This window comes from Microcebus murinus, chromosome 19, assembly GCF_040939455.1.
Source record: "Microcebus murinus isolate Inina chromosome 19, M.murinus_Inina_mat1.0, whole genome shotgun sequence".
In the NCBI taxonomy this organism is placed as follows: domain Eukaryota; kingdom Metazoa; phylum Chordata; class Mammalia; order Primates; family Cheirogaleidae; genus Microcebus; species Microcebus murinus.
Window position 1 is genome coordinate 8,515,493 of NC_134122.1, and position 18,413 is coordinate 8,533,905.

General features: G+C 50.1%; 2 protein-coding genes across 3 annotated transcripts in view; one reads left to right on the forward strand and one right to left on the reverse strand.

Moving 5' to 3' along the window:
* Positions 1–1,713: 1,713 nt before the first annotated feature.
* NUBP1 (NUBP iron-sulfur cluster assembly factor 1, cytosolic) lies at positions 1,714–15,085 on the forward strand. Its single transcript, XM_012784960.3, has 11 exons — positions 1,714–1,826; positions 1,905–2,009; positions 4,833–4,966; positions 7,723–7,791; positions 9,915–9,947; positions 10,548–10,638; positions 11,300–11,454; positions 12,231–12,341; positions 12,823–12,925; positions 13,977–14,060; positions 14,780–15,085. The coding sequence occupies exons 1-11, from the start codon at positions 1,808–1,810 to the stop codon at positions 14,836–14,838; spliced, it is 963 nt and encodes a 320-aa protein (XP_012640414.1). The 5' UTR covers positions 1,714–1,807; the 3' UTR covers positions 14,839–15,085.
* TVP23A (trans-golgi network vesicle protein 23 homolog A) overlaps positions 15,003–18,413 on the reverse strand; it is a 32,617-nt gene continuing 29,206 nt past the window's right edge. Inside the window, exons 6-8 of one of the 2 annotated variants that reach the window (XM_020281451.2) lie at positions 18,227–18,355; positions 16,201–16,254; positions 15,003–15,193 (exon numbers count right to left, since the gene is read on the reverse strand). In XM_020281451.2, the coding sequence (XP_020137040.1) occupies positions 16,201–16,254; positions 18,227–18,355 (183 nt within the window). In that variant the 3' untranslated portion in view covers positions 15,003–15,193. Of the gene's footprint in view, positions 15,198–16,200; positions 16,255–18,226; positions 18,356–18,413 lie in introns of both variants that reach the window. The other variant, XM_012785009.3, reaches the window with a different exon arrangement.

Here is an 18,413-nt window from a genome sequence, read left to right on the forward strand (position 1 = left end):
GCCTCATTCTGTGTGTCTCCTGCTCAGCCTTCAGGCTCTGACTTAGCCCTTGTCGCTTCTTCCTCCAGGAATTTTTTTTCCCTGCACCATCACCCTGGTCCTATTCTGTCATAGCATTTATCACACTGTAATTACAGGTTTAATTATCTGCGGCCACAATCAAACTGGGCTCCAGGATGGCTGGGGCCGGATCAGCCTGGAATCAGTAGCACCTGACCCAGTGCTGCTCAGCACTGTGTGTTCCCGAGGAAGAGTGCAGGCCCTGGAGCCAGACGCCACCTGGGTCCCCTACTACTAGTTATCTGACCTTAAGAAAGTAGTTTAACTATTTTAAACTTCAGCTTCCTCATCCAAAAATGAAGATAGTAGGATGCAGAGGATAGAACTGTTGAAGGGTACAAATTAGGTAATTCATGTAAGACACCGTCAAATAGCGAGTGTTCAACATAGCGGTGGCCACAGGCAACCAATACATTGCTGTTTAATAAACGAGTTTCTATATCCCTAATGCCTACAGCCAGGTAAACTTTCTTCACGAATTAAAATCTGTGCCAAACCTGTAAGCAATGATACTCCAGTAACAATGAGCACATTTAGCATCCATATCTTGCTTTCTCAACACTAATCTCTGCGAAAAGCAACAAGGGCTCACTAGAGAAATGGCTGCAGCAGGAAGTAGAAAAGGAGCCTGAAATATCTGTGTCAGAAACCAAGAAAATACTCAGAGAAGTTGGATTAGTGTTCAAAGAACACAGGAGCTGGCTTGAAGAGGCTTCACTGGCCAAATCTGGGGTAAAATTGACCAGAAAAAAAATAATGATTATAAAACATAGAATTAAAAGAATCCAGGAGTCCATAGTGAGTCTCATAAAAACAGGGGCAGCAGGGAAAGGAAAGAAAGTTCTTCTTTACAGAGTATGCCTGTTAATAAATGTAGAGCTAATAGACGGAGTCGAAAAACATCACAACTTTGCAAATACCAATATACCCGATTCAGGCAATGATGCTAAAACCACTGAGAGAAAGGTTGACAGAGAAGAGGATATTCACATGATCTCAACAGATCACCCCAGGTAGCACTTACTAATCACCAATGGAAGAGGGCAGCATACGCTAGAGAAATGGGGCAGACACCACCTTTACCAAGTGACCAAGCTTTCACACCACCAGTAATGGGGACAAACCGACAAATCTCCTGATGAGGTACAATGGCAAGTATACATCATCCAAGCGTGCTCTGCCAAAAAAACTTCACCTGAATCTAATCATGGGGTTGAGGGAGGATCGGATGACCCAAGATTATGGGATATTCTGTAAGTCACTGGTCTGGACTCGTCAAAGTTACCACTGTGATTAAAGACCTCCCATAAAAGGACGGAGGGACAGGTCTGAATTAAAGGAGACTGAACAGACATAACAACAGCTCAGCGAGCGACCCTAGACTGGATCCAAGATTTGGAGGGGTGGGTCTTACTTGGGATCAGTTAGGAAATTTGAATATAAACTATTAGTTAATAGTATTGCATCATTATTAAATATCTTGGATATGAAAACGGTAGTGAGGTCATGGAGAATGAACGTTCCGTCCTTAGGACCGACACGTGCTGAAGTATTTAAGGTAGGTATCTGCAGCTGGGCTTTAAAGGCAACTGAAATCAGTCCCGCCCAGCAGGGGACGGTTCGCGCGTGCGCACAGCCCTCTATTCGCGAGACTTATTTCGCGCGGCTGGAGAGGCAGGTCGCGCCCGCGAGGCGGAAATGCACGGCGGCGGGTTCCGGCTACCGCGTCGGCGGCACAGGCGGCGTTATGGAGGAGGTGCCTCACGGTGAGCTCGCGGAGGGGGCGTGGGTGGCGGGGCTGAAGGCACTCGAGCTGCTCTAACTGTACTCTTGTCTCTGCGCAGACTGTCCCGGGGCCGACAGCGCCCAGGCGGGCCGAGGGGCCTCATGTCAGGGATGCCCCAACCAGCGGCTGTGTGCTTCTGGAGCGGGCGCCACTCCGGACCCGGGTGAGGAAAGGGCAAGGCCTGAACGGGAAGTGAAAGGCGCAGGCCCGGAAGGGGCGGGGCATGGGGGGGGAGAAAGGGGACGCAACGTGAAGGATGAGTGACAGGGCGGGCTAGGAGGGACGGTATACCAAGAGGGGCGGGGCCTGGAGAAGGCGTGGCGTGGCAAAGTGGGCAGGTGAAGGCGGGGCTTGAGCTCCGAGTGACAGGGGCGGGGCCTATAAAAGCCCTGGAGAGCGGGAAGGACCGGGACAGGGATGGAGGGCGGAGACTGTAGCATCAGTGAGCGGCGCCGTGTCCAACGGACCTTAAGAGAGGAGACCGCGGGGTGTGGAGAAAAGGCTGCCAGGGTGATGGGCGGGGCCAGAGGTTTGAATGACAGTAACAGGCAGCCGCCTGGAGAGGCGGACCGCAGAGGGAACAGGGGATAAGCTTTGACGTCACCGAGCCCGCGGGCTTACCCTTGGGTTTAAATCCTGGCTCTGCCTGCTACCTTGGACAAAATTTTCTTCCTTTTGAGGAGCGATTCTCCCCTTCCTTCAAGAGAAATCTGTGTTAATGCCCTCGTAGGCCCCCACAGCTGTGACAGAGAGGAGGTCACTGCCCTGGCGGAGCTGATTGAGTAGGGGACAGAAACGAGACACATTCAAGGGCAGGAAGTGTTATGGTCCGAAGTGCGAGAAAAGACCACCTTAGAAACCAAACTGGGCCAAATTGTGAGTCTTTATTTACTGGCCAGGACTACTCCTGTCCTGCAGAGTGACAGGCACAGAAAAGTCGCGATGAACTAGGAAAAAGAGCCCCTTTTTAAAGGCAAAAAAACACACTCTCAAAATCTAATCAGGAAGCACTTTTACAGAAGTGAGAGAAAACATTAATCTTACGTCTCTTATCTTGTTTTAGCACAATGGGGGGTGCGGTTTGGAGCCTTGAGATGGGTTTTGTAAAAGTCACCGGCTGTAGCTAAGATTCAGCCAAGAGGAAGCCTCTGAATTATCTCAATTACGGACAACATTAATCTTAGTTGAAATGCATCCTGCATCCTGTGATCTGAGCCTGGGAGCATTTCACTAGGTACATGAAGCATGTCAGCCGCCTCAGGGGTCCAGGGCGTTTTGACCCTGGACTTGCGGGCAGTTGTGCCATGCACCATCGCCCTTCTCCTTAGTTTTTAAACTTAATTACACTAGCAGAGGCGAGATGGCAGGTGCAGAGTCATATAAGGGTCAACTGAAAATTTTCCACTTTCCTAAGCAAGCATAATACAAAAGCTAATGGCAGGTTATTTGCTACCTATGGTCCCCAGGCCCTAACAGAAGGACTCTGGGGATCTACTTGGAAGGATCTTGAAAAGCAGGGGGCTGGCGGAAACATCTTTAAGGGGTTCAGAGAGACTTGGGCTTGGTGCTTGGGTTTACTGCAAACAGTGTAATCTTGAGCAGTCATCTTGACCTCTCTGAGCTGTTCGTTTTTCTTCAAATAGTTACCTCTGTCAATAATAGTTCTTCAAATAGTTACCTCTGTCAATAATAGTTCTTCAAATAGTTACCTCTGTCAACCCAAATGAGAGACTGGGGCAAGAATCTCAGTCAGTCAGGGTTACTGTGCCAGAGGTTGAGGGTGCACTGGGGAAACACAAGTCACAGGGCCTGTGCTCTCTGGAGAGATTTCAGGAGGCTCAATATTTATATGTTTCTTTAAAAGGAGGGAAAGCATGGGGGTGGAGGAGAGTAAGGTGGTCAGGCAAATGGTTCTCTGAGATTTTAATTAGCGCCCAGTAAATCTATGCAACACATAAGATAAACATTCAAAAAAAGGAGTAAAGGAAGAATTAATTATGCAGATGTCACAGGAGGAGAGGGATGATTGATCTCATCCTGATAAGCTTTGTAATCGACATTGTCAGTGTGAAATTTAACAGACCTACATTGCCTGAACAAGGAGTTAGGCTGAGGTTACAGACTTAAAGTTTACAGTTGAGATATCCTTGTTTATTGAAGGAAATACATCTTGAAATGTTAGGGGCAAGCAAAGAATTTACTTATTAGCAATTTGTGAAGCTTCTTGCAGGGCTCTGGCAAATGTGTAACTCTTTGACACAAAGTTGCAAAGTGATGGCTATCTAATTGGAAAAAGAGAACAATGTTGCATCCAGGCTTACCTTCCCCTTTGGCATAATGAGTTTGGGCAGGCCTGAGACTTTCTATTTTCTTTTACACCTGTGCAGTGTTGTTTTAAGGATTTGCAATAAGATGAAGTATTGAAAGCACAGTCTATGTATAATAGATGAGAGTTTTAATCGACAGATACTTATTACATGCCTGCTATTTGACAAGGTTTCTCAGTCTCAGCATTACTGACATGTGGGGTCTCATCACTCCCTTGTTAAGGGCTGTCCTTGCAATGTAGGATGTGTAGCAGCATTTCTGGGCTCTACCCACTAGATGCCAGTAACACTCCTTCCTGCGACAACCAAAAATTTCTCCAGACATTGACGGTTGACAGGTGTCCCTGGGGGATTTTGCCACCAGGTTGAGAGCCACTACTATATGCAAAGTTCTCTTCTGGAGCTGGGAATACCCCTCCCCTGTGGAGCTTAGTTCTGGTGGTGGAGACAAATGTGTGAACCTATAAATAAGAGTATTTCAGGTGTGATAACAGCCTTATTTTCTTCTTAGCACTTATTACTGCCATTGCCTAAGAGGCATTTATTTCAAGGATCCTCTGAAACTGCCCCGAGGATTTAGCGCCCTCTAGCCCCTCAGAAGGGTGACGTTCACAGTTTGGTCAGGGATTTGATCACCTGAACTTTGGCTTTCTTTGCAGCCATAGAGGAAATCAAAGAGAAAATGAAGACCGTGAAACACAAGATCTTGGTGTTGTCTGGGAAAGGTGGAGTCGGGAAAAGCACATTCAGCGCCCACCTGGCCCACGGCCTGGCAGAGGATGAAAACACGCAGGTGGGACGGGGGGGAAAGCGGGGATGCTCCTTCTGTCTGAGGTGCACCATAGCTTTAGAGAATTGATTCCTTAGACGGAGCTGAATTGGCCTCTTTGGAATCTCCATCCTTGCAGAGAGTGAAGAACTGCCTAGCAGTCAGAGAAGCGTTTCCTTGGCTTCTCCAGCCAAGAAAATGGATGGCAGGTGTATGTGTCTCCCTGCATGCTGATAATTTGTTACGTTGAGTTCAGGTGACTTTTTTCTCTTTATTAATCCCGTTCTGCGTTTCTCTAAGCTTAGGGCCTGCAGACTATAGCCAGGGCCCCAAATCCAGCCCATCTGCTGTCTTTTTGTGGTCTGGGACCTAAGAATGGTCTGCACATTTTTAAATGGTGACTTTTAAATTGTTACATAAGCATGTACATATTATCCTTGATTTTGCCCACAGAGCCTAAAATATTTAATATTTGGCACTTACATTTGATAAAAATGTTTGCTGACCCTTACACTGGCCGTTCGTTTCCACCCCAAGGACACAGATAAACATGAACTTCAAATGACCCAGTGTTGCTCTCTAGATCTCATCTTTAATAAAAAGTGTAGTGGGCAGCTAAGAACACAGGCTCTGGACCAGACAGCCCAGGTTCATGTCCCAGCTCCATCCACACCACCACTGCTGTGACCATGGGCAGGTTACCAAGCTCGCTCTGCCTCAGTTTTCTCATCTGTAAAGTCGGATGCAGAGGACTAGGTGGGACCATGCATGTGAAGCACTTAGCTAAGTACATGCTCAGTAAACATCCATGACAGCAATCATTATTCTTTTTCTTTTTCTTTTTTTTTTTTGAGACAGTCTCACTCTGTTGCCCAGGCTAGAGTGCCGTGGTGTCAGCCTAGCTCACAGCAACCTCAAACTCCTGGGCTCAGGTGATCCTCCTGCCTCAGCCTCCTGAGTAGCTGGGACTACAGGCATGCACCACCATGCCTGGCTAATTTTTTCTGTATATTTTTTAGTTGGCCAATTAATTTCTTTCTATTTTTAAAAGGGACGGGGTCTCGCTCTTGCTCAGGCTGGTTTTGAACTCCTGACCTTGAGTGATCCTCCCGCCTCGGCCTCCCAGAGTGCTAGGATTACAGGCATGAGCCACCGCGCCTAGCCATTATTCTTATTAATACTTTATTCTACGAAATGGACCACAAAGGGATGATGATGGTGTCTACTTTGGAGTTGAGTTTGTCACCTACCCAAAGCACAGTGCCAAGCAAGTTCAAAATAGACTTGTTAATTCATTGTTCTGTTAGTCAACAGTCTCTGGCCATTTGAGGGTCAAATTTGTATTGGCTTGTGGCCTGGCCGTGGCATCTGTCCTGTTAGATTGTCCATATGATCCAGAATGATCTTTGCTTTTGGAAGTTGTCAGGAATATTCTTTTTTTTTGAGACAGAATTCTCTCTTGCCTGGGCTACAGTGCCGTGGCATCAGCCTTAGCCGTGGCAACCTCAAACTCCTGGGCTCAAGCGACCTTCCTGCCTCAATCTCCTGAGTAGCTGGGACTACAGGCATTCGCCACCATGCCCGGCTAATTTTTTCCATTTTTGGTAGAGACGGGGTCTTGCTCTTGCTCAGGCTGGTCTCGGACTCCTGAGCTCAAGCAATCCTCCCTCCTCGGCCTCCCAGAGTGCTAGGATTACAGGCGTGAGCCACCGCGCCCAGCCCAGGAATATTCTTAAGCAGCTCTGGAGATAGGCTTGAACCCAGACAGCTGCAGGTAACCACTTGTGAGCAGACAACTGTTTACATCATTCGCTTTCATGTGATTATGTTCTGAAGTCCTTGCTGTACACATGCCTGGACTTTGCGGTATTTGGAAGGAAAGCACACCGCTCTGTGGAAACGCGGCTAGACAAGCTGTGTTTATTTACGCGGTAGTAGTTTCAACCATCTCCCGCAGGTTGGAGATGGTGCCGAGGAAGTGGGAGGTTGGGTTTGTTGAGAGGATTGAAGAGGGAAGCAAGAAATGAATTTGGGTCAAGTTGAAAAGTTGCTCGGAGGTGCTGCACTTTGGATCTGAGACATCACAGCTTTCAGGATGAACACATGCCCTGTTTTTCAGAAGGTTCCGGAGGGCCACCCCAGACCTCCATCAGAGGGGGAAAGCTGGGTGTTTGGGGGTGGAAGGAATCATCTGAGGCTACTCCTAAGTCACCAGCAAAGAGCTTTTCTGGGTTTCCTTCTTGAGCTTCTATTTGGAAAGTTTACCCTGAGCCATCGCTAACCTTGAGGACCACAGGAAAACAGGGCTTGGTCAGGGCTCAGCCAGACATTCCGCTCTGGTCCTCCTCATGGAAAGAGCTGGTGTTGAAGCAGGAGGACCTTCATTTACTTCCCAGCTCTGCTCCTTCATTGAACAAGTCACCGGCCCTCTCTGAACTTCAGTTTCCTCTTCTGTAAAGTGGAGATAATGAGGTGGGCTCTTAGGCACATGGTAAGGGCTGAGTAAGCAGTGCCTGAACCTGAGACTCCAAGGGACCTGACACCCAGGCCCATAAGGTCACACAAGATGGCCTTGGCCAGATTCAGAAGAGCATCATTGTTGATGGACTTTGAGATCATTTATTACTGTACTCCATGAGGGTCCAGTTGCTCTAGGTCTGACCTAGTTTCTGTCTGTCTTCTCCCCCGCCCTGCTCCTCTAACCCCGTTCCGCTCCCTGCCGTGCGTCTCTGGAGTCTGTGCATCCGCTGAGAACTGCTCTGGTCCCTTCTCGTCCCCAGGTTGCTCTCCTAGACATCGACATCTGTGGGCCGTCAATTCCCAAGATAATGGGATTGGAAGGCGAACAGGTAATAGCTGGGTCACAACGCCCAGGAAATCATTCTCTCAAGGCACGCTGAACAGCACTGAGCTGTTAACCCTAAACAAAGAGCTAAGCAGAGCCCGTAAATTTTTATGTGGGCTTGACGAGCCCAGATAAACGGTCAAGAGTCCATCTGACTACAGCAGCTGTGGATTTTGGGGGGCGGGATTATATATGAAGCCCGTCCATACCATTTGAGAGGCTGGTTTCGATGCCTTTGTAGAGGGGAAGGGAAACAGCAAGTGAAATGCAGAAGTAAGACACGGAAACTGAGCTCTGGCTGGGAACACTACACCAGGGTTTGCGATAGGTCTCTACCCTGGAAACAGGAATATTTCTGCCCTTGTGGTCTCCCCTGGGGAACTGAGACTGCAGGGTGGGTGAGTGACGTGGGCTGGGGGCAGGGCTGCAGCAGTGTGTGCAGTCACTGGCCCCTCCCTGCGGGGAAAGGGTTCCCCCAGGGCAGTGCATGGAAGCGGGGCTGGGGAATAGAGTGTCCAGCGGCTTCAAGACTGGCTTATTCTTTAACTAGTGTCGGCCCGTTCTGGGGATGCAGTGGTGGACCGGGCCAGGGAAGCCCCCTGCCCTTGTGGCAGAGGGCAGATGATGGATAATGTAAAACTGACCCAGAGTAGGGGACAGGTGGGCTGGGCCCGGTGCGCCAGGGCAGGGGGGCTGCTATAGAGGAAGGGCCCGCTGTGCAGAGAGCCAGAGAAGAACATTCTGGGCTGAGGGGGCAAGTGCCAAGGCCTGACGCGGGTGTCCTTCTGTCCTTGGTGAAGTGGCCAGTGGTGCTGGAGGGTAGCCTAAGGCAGATGGGGCCAGGCCTTGCTGGCACTGCTGAGGCCTTGGGCTTTGCTTGTGAGGGAGCAGGGAAGGAGTGTGGCGTCCCCCACAGTTGAGACAGAGCTGTGGGGTCCACACGTTCGATCGCATACCCCATCAGTAACACGTTTGGTTACGCACGCCCCCAACATGGGTGTAAGTCCCTTCGTTTGATCATACACAAGTGTTTTATAGAAGAAGAAAATTTTAGATGACAAGATAAAATGAAAGTTCCACTATTTTTGTCTCCTGTACTGTTGGAACATCATGTTTACCCCTCTTTAAGACGAGTGGACTTAGCAGACAAGTATAACTAGGAGTGGATAGTTCATTTGTTTTTTTAGAAGTAGAACTTCAGAGTCACAAAGGGCCACATGTTGTGTGATTCCCCTCGTGTGCAATGAGCAGAGTGGGCAAATCCCCAGCGACAGAGAGTGGCTAGGGGTCACCTGAGGCTGGGTGGGTGCTGGCTCAGGATGCAGCGTCTCCTCCTGGAGCCTTAGCAGTGTACTAAAATGACTGGTGGTGGCTGCACACCTCCGTGACTATGCAGAAAGCCACTGAGTTGTACACCTTCAGTGGGGGGATTGTAAGGTCTACGCGCCAGTCTGTCTCAGTAAAGCTGTTGAGAAAAGTAAGTTCGTCGAGAAAAATACTTTCAACTTTAGCTCCCATATGTTGCTCAAAGAAGTGTCATTGCTGAGGCTGAGGTGTAACTGCAAGTTGTTGGGGTCCTAGTTTCATAATAAAGAGGGGGTGCAGAGCTGGGCCCGGGATGCTGATGGACACCCGGAGGGAGGGTCTGTGTCTTCACGTGGCCGCAGGGAGCGCCCCCTGCCCCTTGGGCCAGCGGCGGAGCTGAAGCTCAGGCCACCGACAGGCCAGGCTCCGAGTCGGCTGTCTCACCAGAGGCGACTCCTTTACTCCCGGCTCCTACAAAAGCAACCTCGTAGCTCCACAGTCACCTGCGTGTTCTCGATAACCCCCAACCGATTCCTGTCACTCTTTTAAAATGCCTCAGACCCAAAGTTTTATTTGCACTAAGGTGACTTTGGTTCCCTGACTAGATATGCAGGCAGAGTTTCAAAATCCCCCAGCTTGGGGAGCAAAGGGGATGGCATCGGATCTTCCATCACCCACACCCCAGCTGTTCACACAGCGTTGCTGCGTAAGACCTTGAGTCGTATTTTATAAGACCATCTTCCCACTTCGTCCAGTGTGTGCATCCGGTGTGTCCAGGGTGCGTGACGTCTACAAACGGTATCGATGCTCTCGTCCTCACAGGTTCACCAGAGTGGCTCGGGCTGGTCCCCCGTGGTGAGTTTTCACCTCTTTGCCATATTCTCGAGGTAGTGTGCGTGGGTCGTGTGTGCATAATGGATTTGTGGTGGGTTGGCAGCATTTTTCTCAGCCCACCTGTTTGTCACCTCACAAATATTTACTGAGGCACTCGTCAAGGCACAGGGGTTGCCAGACTTTTTCTGAAAAGGGTGAGACAGTCAATATTTTCAACTCATAGCTCAAAAGTAGTCATGTGTAACTGAATGACCACAACTGTGTTCTAATAAAACTTTATTTGCAAAAACAGACAGTGGGCCAGACTTGTCCCCTGGGGCCGCAGTTTGCCAGCCCCTGGTTCAGACAGTTGAGGAAATGACTTTTATTTATTTCAGCTAAGTTTACTGTCACTGCAGCACATGGCCACACAGCACGTCTTTCAGATCCCCCTAATAATGGTACCTTTTTAAAAAAAAAAAAAATGATTTGAGGATGCAAAGAATGAATGTATTCGGAGGTCATATGGTAATCTTGTCCCGAAATGGTTTCTCGGCCCGAGCTCAGGCAAAAGACGTAGGGAAGTGCCTCGCTGTGTGGTTTTGAGTGACGCGTGACGCACCCCTCCCGTTCCCTCTCCAGTACGTGGACGAAAACCTGGGCGTGATGTCCGTAGGCTTCCTGCTCAGCAGCCCCGATGATGCCGTGATCTGGAGGGGACCGAAGAAAAACGGTTTGCCACTCTGCTTCTCCTCTTTTCTGGCGCCCTTCCAGAGCACAACGGCTCTGGGTTCACCTGTGTCCCATCGCTTCAGGACGGCAGCGGTCTCGTCCCGCCGGGCTTTGTAGCGTGTTCCTTTTAAGCACGTGGTTGCTGCTTTCTTCGCTGGGTGCAGAGAACTAATAGAAATCCCAGTTTGCATTATGTAATTTTGGATATCTGCTGTGAGGCTTTCTCTCCTTAAAAGTTATAGGACCCTGAAGTTATTTTGACTGTGGATTTGTAGTGGTTATTGGTGTGCAGAGAGATCAGTGCCAGCCTGGCCTGGTCCTGAGACCGAAGGTCCTGCCCTGAACGTGTCCCCGAGGGCAGCTTCCTCAGTCCCGCAGCGTGGACGTTCGGGCCAGACAAGCCTCTGCTGGGGAGGGCATGGCCTGCGCCCTGCGTGGTGGGGCGTCACAGCACCCCTGCCCGCTAGATGCCAGGAGCACGCCCTCGCCTGGCCGTCACAACCCAGAACGTCTCTGGAGGTGGCGATATCGCCCCCCACTGAGAACCACCGATTTAGCGCATAAACCAAACGCACATAAAGATCACAAACTGCCTCTGCGAAGGGAGTCGGGTACAGAAAAGGGAGGAAGAGCAGGCGTCACCCGCGGATCCCTCTTTCTAGGCATGATCAAGCAGTTCCTCCGGGACGTGGACTGGGGAGAGGTGGACTACCTCGTCGTGGACACCCCGCCGGGGACGTCGGACGAGCACCTCTCGGTCGTCCAGTACCTGGCCGCGGCTCGCGTTGACGGAGCCGTGATCGTCACCACGCCCCAGGTGAGCGACTCCCCTGGCGGAGCTGGCCCCTGGTCCCGTGTGCTCTGCGCCAGGCGTCTTTCAGTGTGGCTCTGAGAGCCAGGTCTCACGTGGCCCTGCGGGGTGTGTGTGGCACAGTCCACCACCTCCGGCCCGCAGAAACCTCCTGTTAAAACTTCGGTCCAGGCATTTGCAGTTGACAATTTTTTTTTTTTTCTGGTCATCCACAGATTAAACAATATTGGGTCAAATGCCTTTTAAACTTTCCCTCCAAAAAACAAGGAAAATAACTGGCGCTATTACAATTCAGGTCGCCCTGCATGGTGATACCGTCTCTGCCGTGCTTGTGTGTCAAGTCCCCCAGCCTGCCGTGCTTTCCCACTCACGTCTCAGAAGGGTTAGGAAGTCTCCCCAGTTTCAGCAGAACCAGCCTGGGTGCAGACGGGGCCTCAGGATAAGCTGGTGGGCAGTGGGGGCTCTGGGGCACATGGGAGCCCTGCACCTGCTGCTCAGTGTGGCTGCCAACTTAAGACTCCTCTAAAAAGTGAAATCTACTAAAAAATACCACCATCACCACCACCAACAACAATCTAATTGGCACAACAATGGCGTCTCCACGCTTATTGAGAGAAAGACTGGAGTCGCCCTGGGGTTCAAGGCTGGGGACCAAGCCGGGGCCGCCCTTCTGCGGGAGGCGTGGAGAGCTGTCCTCCACACTGCGGCCACCCATGGGCCACACAGACGTCCGTTTCTTATGCTCTGACTCCGGAATAACTGGTCTCTCCTGGCCTTGACAGGAGGTGTCGCTGCAGGACGTGCGGAAAGAAATCAGCTTCTGCCGCAAGGTGAAGCTGCCCGTCATCGGGGTGGTGGAGAACATGAGCGGCTTCATCTGTCCCAACTGCAAGGTGACAGCTCGTCGTCGGCCGCGGGTCGGGCTAACAGGACTGCCCGAGTTAGTGGCTGAGGAAACAATAGGAAAAGTCCTCTGCACGACTGTTTCTGCTTTCCCTGGCGTTTCAGGAAGTGGAATCGCAATACAATCCTCTATTGCTGACTGCAGGAAAATGCTTTTGGTGTTTACTGTTTTACGTTCAGAATGAGACTTGTTTTTTTTAGGTTCCTTAAGACAGCGGTCCCCAGCCTTTTTGGCACCAGGGACCATTTTCACGGTAGACAATTCTTCCCGGGACTGGGGAAGAGGGGGATGGTTTCGGCATGATTCAAGTGTGTTATGTTTGCTGTGCACTTTATTTCTATTATTACATTATAATACATAATGAAGTAATTATACAACTCACGGTAGGTTGGGCACCTCTGCTTTAACATGTGGGCCGTCCTTGCGATTCCGCGACAGACTCTCTCACTGCCCCCCCTTTTGTCTCGCAGAAGGAATCTCAGATATTCCCTCCCACGACGGGCGGCGCAGCAGCCATGTGCCAGGACCTGAAGTTGCCGCTCCTGGGCAGAGTGCCCCTGGACCCACACATAGGTGGGTGACACCTCCCCTCCTCGTTGCTGAGCGGGGCCTTCGCTCCCTGACCAGCCCCCAGGGCACCACGAGGACTGGGCACAGAGGGACGATGGGGCATTGCAGCCAGATCCCCACCTCCCGCCAGTGCATGACAGGTCACGGGAGAGATGCCGTGGGCCATGCAGGCAGGTGGCCGTGGGAGCAAGCGAGCCCAGAGGAAGGGTGGCCACAGGCTCCTTCCCTCTCAGCTTCCCGTCCCACGGGCAACACGACAGGGGAGTTGAGGGAGTGGCCGGGACAGGTGGACCTCCTGGGGTCCACGCAAGGTGGGCGAGCAGCTGTGGACAGTGCTCGAGGCCTGGGGTCGGATGGAGCCAGCCACTGGGGGCCGGCAGAGCAGACAGGAGGTGAGAAAACCGCTGAGAATAGCCTAAGGCCCCTGCGTCACGTCCACCTGCACTGGGGTGGCAGTGGCCCTAGGACAGCCGTGTGCGTGGGACGGCTAGCGCGTTAATCATGTAACGTTTGTACGTGGCCAGTGAGGACCCGCAGGCCAGCTGATGCCTGTGGGGATGGCCTAGTAGGTAAAATGACACATGGAAAAAGCAAAAGGCAGAGCATGTGTATCGTATGTTCCCATTCGCATTTTAAGTGTGTGCGCGCACGCAGTATTTCTGCAAAGACACCTAAAACGCTGGTAGCCCTTTGTGGCTTTGCTCTTTGCGGGCAGCCTTCTGTATCCATACTTTTTCTTTAATAGTGTGCATTTATTATCTTTGCACTCAAAGAACTAGTTAACCTCCTAAAATGTAGACTCCTGGCCCCACCGAAGCTTCGGAATCTGTCCTGTGCAGGGCCCGGGAACCTGCATTTCCCGCACAGCACCAAGGATCCAGCCGCAGTGTAGCCGGGCGCCTGCCGGGAGAGGGCGCACCGGGGTCCCAGGGACCGGTGTCTCCCCCAGCTGTGTTCCTCCTCGTGAGTGAGGCTCCTCGGGATCTGAAGACCGTCCCCTGCTCAGACGGTGCTGTCCTCAGGGACCGAACTGTCTTTCATTTGTCTCTCTAAGGGAAGAGCTGTGACAAAGGCCAGTCCTTCCTGGCTGAAGCCCCAGACTCACCGGCCACCGCCGCCTACAGAAGCATAATTCAGAGTAAGTGTGAGCGCGAGTCAGCGAGCGCAGACGCCTGCGGGGCTGGGAAGGAACCGAAAGGAGCGAAGTGGGCAGGACGGTCTTCCGTTTAGAGTCGGGAATGGCCACTGCCTCCAGCCTCGGGTGGGGATAGCCGGGTGGTGGGGCCTGCCACGAAGCCAGGGGTCTGAGAGCAGTCGCCCCTCGTGTCAGTGTTGTGAACTAATTCACAGTTTGAAAAACATGGCGAGGGTGAAATTTATGGCATCAGAAATATATCTCAATAACGTTATTAAAAAATTGATTTAAAAAACAGAAACAAACCACGATGAGCCAAACCAAACCCACGCGCAGGCCAGATTCAGCTGACAGGCAGCCACGGGGACCTGGAATTTAAGGCAGAGGTGTCTGTAGTTAAAGCTTCAGCCTCTTAGTGTGTGTCTGGGTTTTTATTTGCCGAGAAATGTGGAGTTAAGGGGAAGTAACAGCATTCCCCAAATCCTCCATCTACAGACGGGGCTGACGTTAGGCCTCCAGCCATTGGTGGTGACCACGGTGGGCAGGGGAGGTATCTGGGTCACTTTGAAACATTCAGGGCATCACAGAAACAGGGCATTTTACGGAACTGGGCCATCAGGAGATCCCAGCCCAGTTAAGATGCAGCCGACCTCAGCCCATGGCAGGGCTGCCCCGGGGTGGACAAGCCACCAGTGCTCTGTGCCTCTCGTCTTGTTTTCCAGGAATCCAAGAGTTTTGTAACCTCCGTCAGTCAAAAGAAGAGAACCTCATCAGTTCCTGAGACAAGAGGGTGCTGGGAGCCCCAGCAGTTCCCAAGCCAAGGAGGGTGGCAGCACTCACAGGCAGGCCTGGCCACCTCGGGGACAGGTAGGGGTCGCAGGCAGCAAGGGACCAGACGCTGAAGTCACTTTCTCAGAGACACTTTAATCATCTAACGTTTGTATACTTTTCCTTAGAACATATGTAAAGGGCTTTTTTTTTTTTTTTAAACAAACGTGCCATTTTAAAAATAAAAACGCCTCCGCGAACCTTCCCTCCAAGGCTTGTTTCACGTAGAAATAAACAGCTGCAGGACCGTGGAATTCTGCTCTGTTGGAAGCTCTTTCGGTCGTAAAAAGTCCCATTTTAAGTCATTTCTGCCTAAGAAAAGAACCAAAGGAATGAATGTGTGGCTTCCCTGCAGAACACACAGTCATGTGTTCAAATGGCACAGTCCCGCCAGTCCTACGCATGAAGTCAAAACAGTGACAGAGCCTGCTGGGTGTGTTCTGAGATCAGTGCACATGCTACAGCTGGCTATAGTAAAAAAAAAAACCCTTGAAAAGCCCTTAATTCACCCACCTAAGACAATCTGTGGTCTGCGTATAAACCCAGTACAGTAATATGTGTACAGTATATTCCAGTAATTTCCAGTGTCTTCTACAGAACAGTTTTCAGGTTTTTTTAATTACATAAAAAGATATAGGCTGGGCACGGTGGCTTATGCCTGTAATCCTAGCACTCTGGGAGGCCAAGGCGGGCAGATTGCTCGAGGTCTGGAGTTCGAAACCAGCCTGAGCAAGAGCAAGACCCCATCTCTACTATAAATAAAGAGAAATTAATTGACCAACTAATATACATAGAAAAAACTAGCCGGGCATGGTGGCACATGCCTGTAATCCCAACTACCTGGGAGGCTGAGGCAGGAGGATCGCTTGAGCCCAGGAGTTTGAGGTTGCTGTGAGCTAGGCTGACGCCACAGCACTCACTCTAGCCTGGGCAACAAAGCGAGACTCTGTCTCAATAAATGAATAAATAAATAAAAAGATATGAACTCTAGAATCATCCTCATGGCCATGAGATGCTCACTCTGTGTTTGAGAAACATAGGACTGAGACTAGTTTAGAGGAGAGTAAACTCCCGCTTTCCATCCACTCTGGGGCATAAAGGTGGAAGGGCGGGCAGATCCCCCTGCTTCTGCCCCTGCATGTGAGGAAGGTGGGTCCCCTCTAGAGAGCCATTAGGTTGCAAAGCTCCAGGCCAGCCCCAGGGCCCAGTCTGGTTCCTGCCTGGCTGGGTACCTGTCCACCTCAGGGGACGGGCAAAGCCCACCCAGACCTCAGCCCGCTGTGCCCTGAGAGCTGCACTTTCCCTCCAGACTCACCTAACGCTGGTGCATCTCTTCAAGGCCAGGCTTCTGGAAGTCACCTGGGCAAACCTGCAAGGGGAAAAGTCACCTGTGGCTTTTCTGACCTTACGCGCAAGTGGGCTGACCCTGCTGACTTGAGGCCAGAGGAAACCCACAGCGTGCACAGAGAACCTGCAGACCTGGCCGCTTGATGCTGCAGTGTTGCATAAAGCAGCACTGTTCAAATTTAAGGTCATTTCAGCAATGAGCCTGGTCAAATTTAAAAGTCATCTAGTTCTCACTTCTAGAAATAGCTGCTACGTTTTAAAAAAAAAAAAGCACTTTGATTATTTCCTTAACGCTATAGCCTTAAAAGAAAATCACGCAAAACTAATAATGGCAGTCACAAAAGGACAAATACTGTCTGCACTTATAGGAGGTTCCTAGAGTAAAACCCACAGAAACAAAGTATTAGGTTATTAAGTATGGAATGTCTGATTTCCTTAAGTACTAAGTTTGACAGTTGATATCTCTGACATTTCACTTTGACGCTTCTGTGGGGTTTTTTTTTGTTTGTTTATTGTGAGGGTATATCCTCATTTTTTCAAATGCATAGTTTGGCTTGTGATTATCTTTCGGTTTTTTTTTTTTTTTTAAGAGCAATTTTTGTGAAACCACAGATAAGTCAAAAATTTGTGTTAGTTTTGAATATGAGTTTCATTGTGGAACCAATGCAGAGCAGATAGCTAAAAATATCAACAAAGAGTTTAAGAAGGATGAGGCTAATGAACACACAGTATGTCAATAGTTTGAGAAGTTCCATTCTGATGATTTTAATCTTGAAAATGAGCCATGTGAGAGACCTGAGACCAAGGTGGATAATGATGAGCTGAAAGCTGTAGTGGACGCGAATCTATCTCAACCTATGTGTGAATTAGCAGCAAGGTTTGACATTACTGTTCCAACAATATGGGACCATTTGAAACAAATGGGCAAGGTAAAGAAGCTGGATAGATGGGTTCCGCATGAATTAAACGAGTGTCGGAAGAGAAATAGTCTCAAAGCTTGCCTTTCTTTGCTGTCACGACATAAAGGCAAACCATTTTGTGTTGTTACATGTGATGAAAAACGGCTTCTTTTTGCCAATCGCAAGCATTCAGCACAGTGGTTGGATAAAGATGAAGTGCCGAAACACAGTCCAAAACTGAATATTCATTAAAAAAAAATCCAATGGTGTCTGTTTGGTGGTCCAGCGCTGGTATTATCCACTACAGCTTCATGAAACCTGGTCAGCCCATGACAGCAGATGTCTACTGCAACCAACTGGATGAAATGATGATGATGCTTGTGATTAAGTAGCCAAGATTGGTCAGTAGAGACAGGCCAGTCCTCTTGCAAGACCACATGTCGTAGAAAACAACGCTGCGCAAACTGTAGAGGCTGGACTTGGAAACTCTCTATCATCCACCGTGTTCACCCAGACCTTGCACCAAGTGACTTCCACTTCTTCCAGGCTTTGGACCACTTATTGCAAGAAAGAATATTCCACTCTCAACAAGCCGTGGAAGACACCTTTTGTGATTTCATCACCACTCGCTCTCCAGGCTTCTTCGCTGCTGGCATAGACAAGCCACCGGTAAGATAGCAGAACTGTGTCTATAGTTCAGGTGCATCCTTTGACTAACTGTACTGTTTCTTGTTTGAGACATAATAAACTAACCACCTGATTGGAAGTCAGACATTTCATATTTAGGGACCTAATAGAACGGAGGTTGCCAGAGGCCGGGCGAGGAGAAAACAGGGAGTTAATGTTTAATGGGTACTGAGCTTCAGTTTGGGAAGACGGATGGTGGTGATGGTTGCATGACAATGTGAATGTACTTAATGCTACTGAACTGTATACTTTAAAATGGTAAACTTTATATGTCTTTCACTACAATTACAAGAACAAAACCATGGCAGCCTGCAATGTAAGACACTGCAAACTGCAGTTGCCAACAGGCCCCCTGTACTTTGAGCACCTGGAGGGGAGAGGCCCAAGAGTTGGACCTCAGCGACTCACCGTCTGGAATACCGTCTGGGACAGAAAACTGGCCGTGACTTTGCTGAGGTCACTCTCTCCTCCCATCTTACAGAGGATGTAGCCGTACAGGTTCGCAGCTTGGAGAGAAATCCCAGCGATCACGAGAGCCTGCGTGCAGACAGAGCAAGGTCACTTTCAAGAGCGTTCACAGAAATGTTCCTCCCAA

Coding starts and splice junctions, on each gene's coding strand:
- NUBP1 (XM_012784960.3), top strand. Junction 4,967..7,722: donor CAGAGGATGAAAACACGCAG/GTGGGACGGGGG, acceptor TCTCGTCCCCAG/GTTGCTCTCCTAGACATCGA. Junction 10,639..11,299: donor GAGGGGACCGAAGAAAAACG/GTTTGCCACTCT, acceptor CCCTCTTTCTAG/GCATGATCAAGCAGTTCCTC.